We start from the raw sequence: 11,825 nt of genomic DNA on the forward strand, positions 1-11,825 counted from the left end.
AGTAGTTTTGTTTAAAAAAATATATAAGAAGTTCCATAAATATTATTTTTTATTCGAATTATACATCAAATTTTTTTACCGAACAAAATTTTAAGTTCCATAAAAATCTTACAATTTTTTAAAATAGAAATTCATCCTAACTTACTCAAACAATAACTATTCAACTAACAATTGTATTTATATTTTTAGAAGTTAAAAAAAAATACTCTTAAACATTCAAATATATTTGTTGATAAATAGCACACATCCCTAATATTATCTTACTTTTTTATTTTTTTTCTTTGTTAAATTTCATGTTCAATACAAATAAATAAATAAAACTCAACATTTTGATAGGATATATTAAATCTAATAAGAATAATAGAAGAACCAACAAATTTAAGGAGTTAAATGTTTTAATGAATTTAGCGTGTTAATGATTAATTATGGTTTTAGTATGTTTTAACGAGTTTGAACTTTTGTTAGATTTCGTAGAGTTTTATGTTAATATTTTGTTTCACAAAAAATTGGATAAGAGTATTTATGAAACTTCTCGATAATTCATGGGCATTTTTTAAATAAACTTTTAACGGTATTATCCAAAACTAACGACAAAAATACTTTTGCTTTTTGAAAGTTTAAGAGCATTTTTTAAACTTTCAAACATTTTAGAGGTATTTTTTACACATACTTCAAAGTTAAAGAGATTTTTTAAATATAACTTAAATTAAATTACAAATGAAGAAGAATTACAATTAAATTAAAGTTAAGTTTTTACACTTAGATAATAACTATTTAGGAAGATTTTACCAAATATTACGAGATTATCTATGATTCAGAAAGCGCATCTCTTCAAAAAGGTTTTGTTTGTCAAACTTTCCAAATTTATGATTTTTGTCGTTTGAATTATATTATCATCAACAAAGTTATAAAACTTTCCTTAATTTTTTGTTACGAGATAACAATAAGTGATAGCAGGTAAGTTGTATAAATACTTCAATTTAGGTGTAATATAGATGTCTCCTAAAAAGTTATATCATTCTTTCGTCACCCAATCATTTGTTCATGTTTCTTACGAATACAAATTATTAGTCTTCAAGTCATTCTCTTTTACTTGCCGGTTAGGCTATAAATAATGACATTTAGGAAGTCTTGAAAAACTAACACTAGAAATTTGTATTTATGTTTTTATGGTGCTGTTTGCTCTTCAAATTTACAGCACAATGGGAGTTGCAATTACACTTAAAACTTTCAATAATAACAATTAAACCCTTAAATTTATAAACATTGTTGATTTAAGGAGTGAAACCGTATGAAATAAGAAGTTATGAAGTATATAAAGTAGTTATAAAGTCTAGAAGGTAGTGAACTCTTAATATCCGCAATGTAGGATAGGCGTGTTTACGGTTTTTGGTTCGGTTTAAAGCTAAAACCACATTGAATCGCAAAATGCAAAAAATATCTCAACTGAAACCAAATCGAACTAATCGTGTCAAATCGAATTGAAACCAAATGACTTGCGCATAAATAAAACTGAATCGAAACCGACCGCTTATGCATAAATATTAAAATCGAAATTCTTCATCAACATTGTACAAAAATAAAAGTCCTACAAATATATAAATATATATTAAATTAATTTATACATAATTAAATACAAGACATAGAATGTTCAAACATAGAAATTTAAAAGTCCATCAAAATAATTACTACAAAATTATAAACACAGAGGTTTCAAAATCCACCTACAATAAATAAAAGTTCTATAATCATACAAATTTCGTCAAAACAACTTCGTCACATTCTTCTCCTTGATTTTTGCCTCTATACCCACTTTGAAGTATAAAAAAATATCACTCTCCTAAGTTATGCTTATATATTTAATTATATATATAATTCTTAAACCGAACCGAATTGCATAAGAAGCTGTTTCAATTTAACACAAATTGAATCAAACCATATGCTTTTGGTTTCGGTTTCGGTTCAATTTGTAAATCGATTCGATTTTCAACTAGTTTTTAAACACCCTTAATGTAAGGAGTTGATAAAAATTAATATCTTTTAGTGGTAGGACTCATACTCAAACTCCTTGAATCAAATAATGGAAAAAGATCATGACTCTTATTCCCTACTTCTACTTCCAAACCGACCGTGCTAAAATTAAATCCTCAACCTAAGAACAATGGTAAAAATTGGATCTAAATGATAAAGTTGAATTTTAAACTTATATAATCACCGACTACTTATACAATTGTATAAGAGTTCAATTTTAAAATTTGAATGAGGTTGTAGGCTTTCATTTTTAATTAAATTTTGTTTTAGAGGTATAATCCCAACAACCACGGGTGGGCTATTATTTTCTAATTTTTGGTTAGGAGCAATAATTATCACAGAAAAACTGAAGGCTGATATCCAAACAGACATCCGAAACCGCGCGAAGCAGAAGATGGCGAGTGTCATCTTCTTCTTCTTCAGCTCTTTCTCCCCTTCCCATCTCCATTTTCCCTCACTCCTTCCCATGCCTCCGCCATTTATAAGCTTCGTCAACTCTGACAAGAAGAGCTTCAGCAATTCCCTTAACTTGGTTGATAAAACACTAGTTGGAGCTCTTTCAGGAGTGCTCTCCTTCGGCCTTCTTCTCCATTCCCCCTCATCTGTTGCCTTAGATCATTCGGCTGTGGATTTTTTCTCTTTATCATCTGATTCTTTGCCCTCTTCTTCGCTCTTCGATTCATCTACGTCTTGTCTCGATGAAGACCAGCTACATGAATTTGAAAGCTCTGAGACTGGGTCCCCGCCGGCGACTAACGAGGATATCGTCCGGGAGGCTTGGGAAATTGTAAATGATAGCTTTCTAGATGCTGGTCGCAATCGTTGGTCCCCTGAAGCTTGGAAGGTATGAATTCCCCTGTGGCCTCTCCCACTTGGCCAAGATTCTATACCGTGTTCTTTTTGGCATATCGTGAATTATAGAGTAAAGAACACATGTTTGTTTCATACTTATACTCTGTTAAGTACAAGTGATAGTTGGGGTCATTGTTTAAGCTAGTAATCGGAATCCATGGAAGGTATTGAGAAATTTATGCGGATTTATGAACTAAATCACTTGTTATCTGTCTTAACTCGTATGTCTACGTATATGTATGCAAGTTTTTTGAAATTCTGCTTAAGTAAACAATTGTTGAGAATGTCGTTACAAGTATGACTTAATGAGCATATCCGTTGGTGCTTTCAGCAAAGGCAAGAAGACATTACTAATATTTCAATTCAAACTCGATCAAAGGCTCACAATATCATCCGGAGAATGCTGGCCAGTTTGGGCGATCCTTACACGCGTTTTCTTCCCCCTGCAGAGGTAACACTTTTTTCATTCGCTGAGTTTTCTTCCTTGTACAATGTTTAATGCTTCAAGGAAATGGTGAGATTCGAGCAATCAAGCTCCTTATTCGTCAAATTTTAATTTCTTATTCATATTTTTTTTCCTTTTTGTTTCCTTTTTTTTAAGTTCTCCAAAATGGCGAGGTATGACATGACTGGTATTGGAATAAACCTTAGGGAAGTTCCGGATGATAATGGAGGCATGAAAATAAAGGTACTGGGACTATTATTAGATGGTCCTGCACATTTGGCTGGCGTTAGACAGGTATAACCAACCACTGATCTGATTTAGAACCTGTTCACTTCAATGCCTTCCGAAAAACATTTGACTGCTATGCTTTTGCCAAGTTTGATCAATCACCTGATCCTTGCAAAATCTTTTGTCTCTGTTTATTATCAAGCTGGGCTGCCTTGAAAGTTGGAAAATATTGCTAAAAAAATATTGGGATGCCTGTATTTTAAAATTTTCCTTGATTCAATAATTGCGGGAGTGGGGATTGAATCATCAATATTTGTGATGGTAATCGGTGTATTATCCACTAGCTATGCTTGGAATCAGATTGGCTTGTATTTTAAAATTTCTGTTCTCGTTTAATTTTATCTGTGCTTATGAATTTTTGTTTCTTATAATGCTTGAAGTTCCTCATTTCACATTCACTAATTTGTAAATAATAGTTTTAAGTGCCCAATAACTCTACAAGCCACCATATTTCTTAAATCTGTTTCTGAAAACAATCTTTCGAATAGTGAATTCATCGTGATAGTTTCATCAAAAAAGATGACTATCAAGTATTTTCTTGCAAAAAGCTTTCTGGCTTCTGCTGAGTTCTGCTTGTAGTTATTTTCCTTGTTACCACTTGTTGGTCTGGAATCTTCTAATGTGAAATAGTGGTGAGCACTTTCAGTAATTTTTACTTTGTTCTTTTTTCTTCTTCTGTTAGGGAGATGAAATTTTAGCTGTAAATGGAGTGGAGGCGGGAGGGAAATCAGCATTTGAAGTATCTTCATTACTACAAGGCCCTAATGAAACACTTGTGACTGTTAAGGTTGTTATCACAGATTTGTTTCAATTTGATAAAATGTCCTGTTAACTTCTTTTCTTTTTGTTATGTTTCTTTCAATCATCCAGGATGCATTTTTTATAGGTCAAGCATGGTAACTGCGGACCAGTAGAAAGTATACAAGTCCAAAGACAGGTTCTTGCTCGAACCCCTGTCTTTTACCGCCTAGAGCAAATGGATGCTAACTCTTCTGTTGGGTACATTCGCCTAAAGGAATTCAATGCATTGGCTAAAAAAGACTTGGTTACCGGTAATTATTTAATGAATTCAACGGCCCAATGTGTAAAGTTTCTAACTTACATTATTCCACATATTACTCATGGTTCATTGAAGATTCAATGTAAAAAGTAACGTTTTAGGAATTGAGATCTATCTTTTTGAATTTCAGATTTCACTATAAATGTCCAGTTCCTTTAAATAAGGGCAAAAACTTGTATGAATTTGAATTATTATAAGTTGAGACCTGCAAATGCATCTTCACTTGTTTCTTTTCCTACAGAACTATTTCGTCTCCTATAGCATGGAAGATCTTTTTTAGCTTAGTTAATTCTATTTTCTATAGAGTTAAAGTGGTATACATATATTTTCTTTTTAAATTGTGTATTCTTATAGATAAATTCGTCTCTTTCAATTCGTTTCTTTATTTTTCTAGTTTTTTCCTCATATTTAACATGGATTTAAGTATCATTGTATCAACTTAATTTAATTTTATCAAGTGTATTTGATGGAAGCACTTCCCGAACACCCTCCACCCCCAACAGGAAAGTACCTCATGTACATTATTACTATGGAAAATCAAATTGAGGGAAAGACTTGGGAACACCATTTTAATTTAATGGTTATTGTATTGGGGGATGATAAAACAGAACAAAACAAATCAGTGGCCACTACTATTTTGCAATCTTTTATGAATGTTATATACAGAAGCTAAACCTGTGTTCTGTTGTTATGTGGATCTGAATTGTTTCAATGCTCCCAAATGCATGAATGATTTCTGATAATAACAAAAGGCATAATTGTTTCAGCAATGAAGCGTCTTGAGGCCATGGGTGCGTCATATTTCATTTTGGATCTCAGAGATAATCTTGGTGGACTGGTGCAGGTATTCAAAATTGTTTTGAGGATGACCTATAGTTTACTACTGCCCTCCCTCTTGCATGAGGAATGTCATATTTTGCATGGATTTCCTTATCCTTACCAGTACAGTGGTTGTGAGCCAAAAATTTCACGATTGTTAATTCTCGTGTAGAAGTAATCTTATGATTTATGAGCCTTGACTTTCTCTTTGTAGACCTCCTAGGCTTCTTAATAAACTTATATATAAAATATGCGGTTTGTAGCTTTGTATTTGTACTAGTAAACAATGCGTGCGATGCACGTGAAAATCACACACGAAAAAATTATAGTTTTAATTTAACTTTATAAAATTAGAACGTCATTTCAATATTTTCATATTTATATCATTTTTATATTCACATCGTAATACATGGAAAATGAATAAAATATTCTCAATATTACATAATTTAAACCTAAAGAACATAGACATATTTACGTGTCAAGCACGAAGTTGGTATTTCAAGTTTTCCCAACTTCTGTTGTGTATTAAAAGGAAACCTATAAATGAATGAATATATACAAGCATACTTTTATATAAAAAATAGATAAAAAAAAAAAAAAAAAAAAAAGAGAATAGAAAAGCATAATTTGATTTGTTTTTCTTCTTCACTCCTAACATTTTGGTGTGACTTGTGAACATAGATGAAACTAAAAAGAAAGAATGAGATATTTATACTCAAATATTTGAAAAGAAAGAATTTGAAAGGTTGAAAGAGATAAAGAAAGAGTTAATATGAGATAAGAGAATGTGAATAGTTGGGAGATCGAAAATAAAAGGATAGAGAGGAATGTGAATGGATTTTGATAAATTTAAATGACATAATTAATTAGAGATAAAATTTTAAAATTTTGAGAAAAGTTATAATAAGAAGATAAAAAGCTAAGGAAATGTAACTTCTATCTTGTTAATGTGAAAATGACCATAAATATTAAAAATATGTGAATGGAAAAATTGCCACTAAGACATAACAAAAAGAAAGTAATAATGAAAGGGTAAAATAGGGCTAGAAAATTTCTCTTACATCTATCCTTTTATGTATAGTAAGTATAGATTTATATGCTGTTGATTGAATTTTTACCAATTGTAGCTGATGCTCATTTCAGGCTGGAATTGAAATTGCAAAGCTATTTCTAAATGAAGGGAGCACGGTATATGAATTTATTTTTACTTTCTCCGGCAACTTGTCGTAACATTTTCTAGGTATCAATAGGACTGTTGTATTCTTAGGGTGTTAGTTCTTACCGTTTCCATGCTTCAAACCCTGTATGTAAGTAATCAGAAAATATTTTGTTTGGTTGACGAAACATGGGTAGGAAACGTGTATCAGTTCCAGCCAAACAATGTTGTTGATGCTTGATTGCATTCATCACGTGCAACCAGAGATGTTGCTAGTAGTATTGAAATAAAACTAGCCTACTTTCAAGTCATCTTTTAATGGAAAAATCACTATCTGTGACCAACAATGTCTTTGTTGATACTCTTTAATATAATGGGCTTCTTTAGTCTTGCTTCTTCTATCAAGAAAGCTGGTGCGATACTATTTGATTACAGCTCCTTTTCCTGATTTACAAAGAAAATGACGATATGGTGACTGCTCAACTATCTTATTTGGTTTTCTTTTTCTGGTTCACATATATCCAGGTGATCTATACAGTTGGAAGAGATCCTCAATACCAAAAGACTGTTGTTGCAGACGCTGGACCATTAGTTAAAGCCCCAGTTGTGGTATCTAATGTTTTGTTATGAACTCTGATTGCTTTCTTCACATATGAAGAACTAAATGGCTTCTCATTTTAGCTGCATTAAGACTTAGTTTCTATTAAGCATTAACCAATAACCTCTAGAAGGGATAACTCATCATTCTTTTTAATGTGGTTAGCTTAGCAAACAAAGTCAAATTTCTTTGTCTGGTTACTCGTTTCTGTTCAAACCCGTTAGCAGGTATTTATGGTTCAGTAATTCATCAAAGGGTGACTTGTAAAAATGGGTGTGATAAATTTTTCCCACCACGCCTAGTCTATTAGTTAGGAACCTTATGGTTGTTTTTTTAAATTGTAATGAGAGAGTCGTACTTATTTTAGTAATATCAAAAGGAGCTTTGTAACAAATGGATGTGTAAGATCTTGGCTGCCGTATGCTGGCATGTGAGGGATAAAATCTTGCTTATTTTGATTATGAGGAAAAAGTATTGCATTTGTTTCTTTCTACAATGGCGTCTTAACAAAATGTGAAAGAATAATGATTGTCCTGACCTAAGCGGGTCAGTTGTGGTGCTTCAATATGTAGAGGTGAAAGAGAGTGCAACTACTCGAAGATTTGGTCGAACTAAGATGATGAAACAACTATTTGAATGGACCTGTTTTAATTAATTCTCTACATACTTTAAAATATTTCTTTTTGAAAAAAAAGTTTAAGCAGTAAGCGTGCTTTTGGATAACATATTCTGAATAACACATTCTGAAGTTACGGACAGACGTTCCTTGATTAAAACTTATGAAGTCAGCCCGATTGAAACTCGCTTTGAGAACTCTTATTCTAGGTCTAATTCTGCCAGATATTTTACATTTAAATCATTAATTTCCAGCAGTGTGAATATAATTTGTTTTGTCACGGTTAGTTTCATTTTGTTTCTCTCTAAAAGTCACACCGATTAATAGGCATATGCTTCAATATATTGGACTTAATTAGAAAGCTCTCGACTACCATCCCATGCAGGTTCTGGTGAACAAAAGAACTGCAAGTGCAAGTGAAATTGTGAGTGCCTCGATCAACTAAATTGCATATTGGATACTTTGGGACTTTACATTTTACTCAACGAGTTGTTCTTACTACAGGTTGCTTCCTCGCTGCATGATAATTGCAAAGCTGTTCTTGTGGGGGAAAGGACTTACGGCAAGGTTTAAGCTGTTAACCTCAGGCTTTATTTTTTCTCTTATTTTCTTAATTGAACTTGAATTTTTCTTATGAACTCACTCTATCTGAGTGCGCTGCAACGGATACATTTGGCTTCCATACATCAATTTTCTTTGAGTTTCTTTTCTACTTATCTAGTTTTGGTAGCAATCTGGATTGCCATAATTTGGACTTTAGAAACGACCTTGATAAGCTTCATTAGAAGTGATGCGTTACCTTCATTGACAGGGTTTAATTCAGTCAGTTTTTGAACTTCACGACGGATCTGGTGTTGCAGTCACTGTTGGGAAGTATGTTACCCCAAATCACAAAGATATAAACGGAAATGGAATCGAACCCGACTTTCAAAACTTCCCAGGTAGAGTGAATTATCCTCCAATTAATGACATGAATCTGATCAACCTCACCTAACAAAAATGCCCCCTTATTGCAGCGTGGAGTGATGTCACTGAACGTCTCTCACAGTGCTCCATACTTCGTCAAGGATAACACGGGTTTCCACGGGCGCAGTCGTTCCTCTTTCACTTGGCCTTTTCCTGCTCTTCCCTATTTAAAGTTTCTTGATGTGGGATCTCTCAACTGCCGCTCAATTTCATGAAAGCTCAGGGCATTAAAGTGGATGAAAATCTGTTTATCCACACATGAGTTTATTAGGATTTGGAACATATCACTCACAGTGTAGATTCACTACATTGAAAGGTGGCAGACAAGAACCATGGAGAAGTTTTGCATCTAATAAGCCCTTCTTTTAAGCAATTAAAGGCCATAGGAATATTTTTTTTAGTGATTCTCTTGTTGTAAATGGTTATTAGTGACGCTAGTCAAACTTTCTGGAACTTCAGATTGTTTGAGAATTCGTCAGTTTGAAGAAATGTGCATTTATACTTTCTCAGTTAGAACCACCTCATTTATGGATTTTCATAGGAACCTTTTCGCTTGGTTTATACTCTTTGAAAGTAACAAAGAAACTCTCATTCATATCAAAACTCGTTTTAGTTAGGGAGTGGGTTGGTGCTTCAAGTTTGTTCCATTCAAATTAGGGTTTAGAAGATGCTTTGTTACAAAAACAAAAACTTTTAATTTGTGACCATTTAGTTTTTATATATTTCATTAAGGGTAATTATATAAATTGCTCAATCTATATGTCCATTCATATAAAAGATGTTTAGATTTTGTAATATCTACCATTATCTGTGTATCAATTTTTTAAACGATCTTTCTCTTATATTAAACTCGGCATGCGTTAGGTAAAATGGTAGGCTCATTTTTTGTCATTGTGTGGGAAGGAGGTGGTTTTAAAAGTGGTGGCTTGGGTGTCAACTCCCAAGACATTGCTTGCGGAAAGTGATATAGATTGAAGGTCAAGTTTAGGTTTTTGCTTTATCATTTGGTCTAAAATCAAATGTAACAACTCTTGGAACCAATATATCATAAATTAGAAAAAGTAAATGAATTGCAGAACAGTCACTAAGTTATCAACTTTACAATGTGGATCAAAAGGTGACAAGTGCCCATAGTTTTATTTATTTTCTATACAAATAGTATCAGTAAATAAAGAAAATTAAATTAATCAATTGATTTAATTGTTTCTAAAATTGAGCCGATGAGAAATTAATGGAGAATAATATTTGGATACAAGTTGGACGGCATGATGCAGACTAGAAAAGTGGACAAATCATATAATGAAAGATTTTGCGAGCAAAAAATGGGAAAAAGGATATATGTTATTTATGGAAGCAATGTCATTAGTGGGGAGATTTTTGAGAGGTTCATCCGATTTTAAAATGTATAGATATGTTTTCCTTCAATGAAAAATGAAAATCTAAAAATTTAAAACAAACTAAATCTATATCGTGGTAGAACACGTGACATCTTACGATGGTTCGTAACATAAATAGTTTCCTTGGTTTAAATATTATTTGTCTTTATATTATCTTTGATATATTTCAGTTCTTATACTTTCAAAATGTTAATTTTGTTCTTATACTTTTAACTTTTATTTATTTTTGTCCATATATTTTAAAATTTTCATTTTAGTTATGTATTTTTAACTTTGGTTTATTTTAGTTTTTAAGCTTTAAAAAAGTAACAATTTTGATCTCTTAAGATAAAAGTAAAATTGAGGAGACCAAGATGATTGATACTAAAAGAAGGATCAAAATGCCCCAAACAATGGACTCCTAATCAAAGTTAGTCTCTTTTGAGAAGTGATAAAACAAAAGAAGGAAAGACAACTTTCTAAAGAAAAATATGTATAACATTAATGAAATATTGCTACTTTCCTTCCCAATTTGACGCGTGATATATTATTTTTAGTACATAGTCTCACATAATTCTTAAATTATTCTGTTGTAACAAACAAAGGATGCTTTCTAGTTTTCATATTATAATGATAGTGTTATACTGATATTTTCCAAACATGCAACTAAGTCATTTTTCTAATATATTCATGCGTTTTCGTATTTTGAGAAGACTAGTTTGATAATTATTCAAAATTTTGTTTCTTTATTTTATAATTTGCTTTTCAAAATGGTATCTAAATCTTATAAACTAAAAGAACAGTTTCAAAAGAGTAGTTTTCATTTCGCATAGAAAAATGGAGATGGAACCTAAAAACTATGAATAACCATTTCTATTATTTTTTAAGAAAGGGTTTAAAAAAAATGCTTTGTTTAGTGTCCTGTGGTACTAACATAACTTCCATTTCTAAAGGTCTAAAATTCATTCATCCCACAATCGTCATAATAAAAAAAACAATGAATAGAAAATTTATAATTATCCACCAAAGATTTGGAAAATGGTTTTTACTTTTTCTTACTTTAATTAAAAAGGATTTGTAAGAGAACAAAATATAAAAAATAATTCCAAACAGTTTTCTGCTTTCTCGACCAGAATCGTAATGTTCTTTCATTAATACATTTAAAATTTTCAATTTAAACAAAGCTCAGAAGCATAAGATTTGAGAACTTATTTGAAAAATATTACAAACAACTATTGCCAAAACTGCTGACCCATTGTGGAAGGTATCTATGATTGATAACCCACCTCCTTCAAAAGTATGATTTATAACTTTTTGTTTACATCATAAGCCACTTTTTCGATTTTATAGGATTGGCTATCATGATAGGTCTATATAGCCACCCCTAACATGATGCTTATCAATGTTTATAATGTTTCTTATTTTTCTCCTTGTTAGATTCTTATGAAAATAGATGAAGATGTTATATTCTTATGAAACTAGACGAAGATGACAATCCCATCACCTTATGATTATATACATAGTCATAGTCATATCTAACGTAGAACATTCACAAAACGAGATAGTGAATTATGATGTAAACAAAATGTTATAAATCATATTGCGTAAGAGGTGAGCC

At 31.7% G+C, this 11,825-nt stretch overlaps 1 protein-coding gene across 3 annotated transcripts; it reads left to right on the forward strand.

Moving 5' to 3' along the window:
* Positions 1 to 2,355: 2,355 nt before the first annotated feature.
* LOC103487412 (carboxyl-terminal-processing peptidase 1, chloroplastic) lies at positions 2,356 to 9,347 on the forward strand. 3 transcript variants are annotated; one of them, XM_051080534.1, is made up of 13 exons: positions 2,358 to 2,875; positions 3,215 to 3,334; positions 3,485 to 3,622; positions 4,299 to 4,403; positions 4,503 to 4,553; positions 4,632 to 4,668; positions 5,444 to 5,520; positions 6,639 to 6,683; positions 7,177 to 7,260; positions 8,251 to 8,289; positions 8,370 to 8,432; positions 8,677 to 8,806; positions 8,882 to 9,347. In XM_051080534.1, the coding sequence occupies exons 1-13, from the start codon at positions 2,426 to 2,428 to the stop codon at positions 8,935 to 8,937; spliced, it is 1,395 nt and encodes a 464-aa protein (XP_050936491.1). In that variant the 5' UTR covers positions 2,358 to 2,425; the 3' UTR covers positions 8,938 to 9,347. The 3 variants fall into 3 exon arrangements, 2 of the variants coding, with proteins under 2 accessions (XP_050936491.1, XP_008443944.2); XM_008445722.3 differs by having other exon boundaries at positions 2,359 to 2,875; positions 4,503 to 4,668; XR_001762482.2 differs by lacking the exon at positions 8,882 to 9,347 and having other exon boundaries at positions 2,356 to 2,875; positions 4,503 to 4,668; positions 8,193 to 8,289; positions 8,677 to 8,724.
* Positions 9,348 to 11,825: the final 2,478 nt, after the last annotated feature.

Source organism: Cucumis melo, chromosome 12, assembly GCF_025177605.1.
Source record: "Cucumis melo cultivar AY chromosome 12, USDA_Cmelo_AY_1.0, whole genome shotgun sequence".
Lineage (NCBI taxonomy): Eukaryota > Viridiplantae > Streptophyta > Magnoliopsida > Cucurbitales > Cucurbitaceae > Cucumis > Cucumis melo.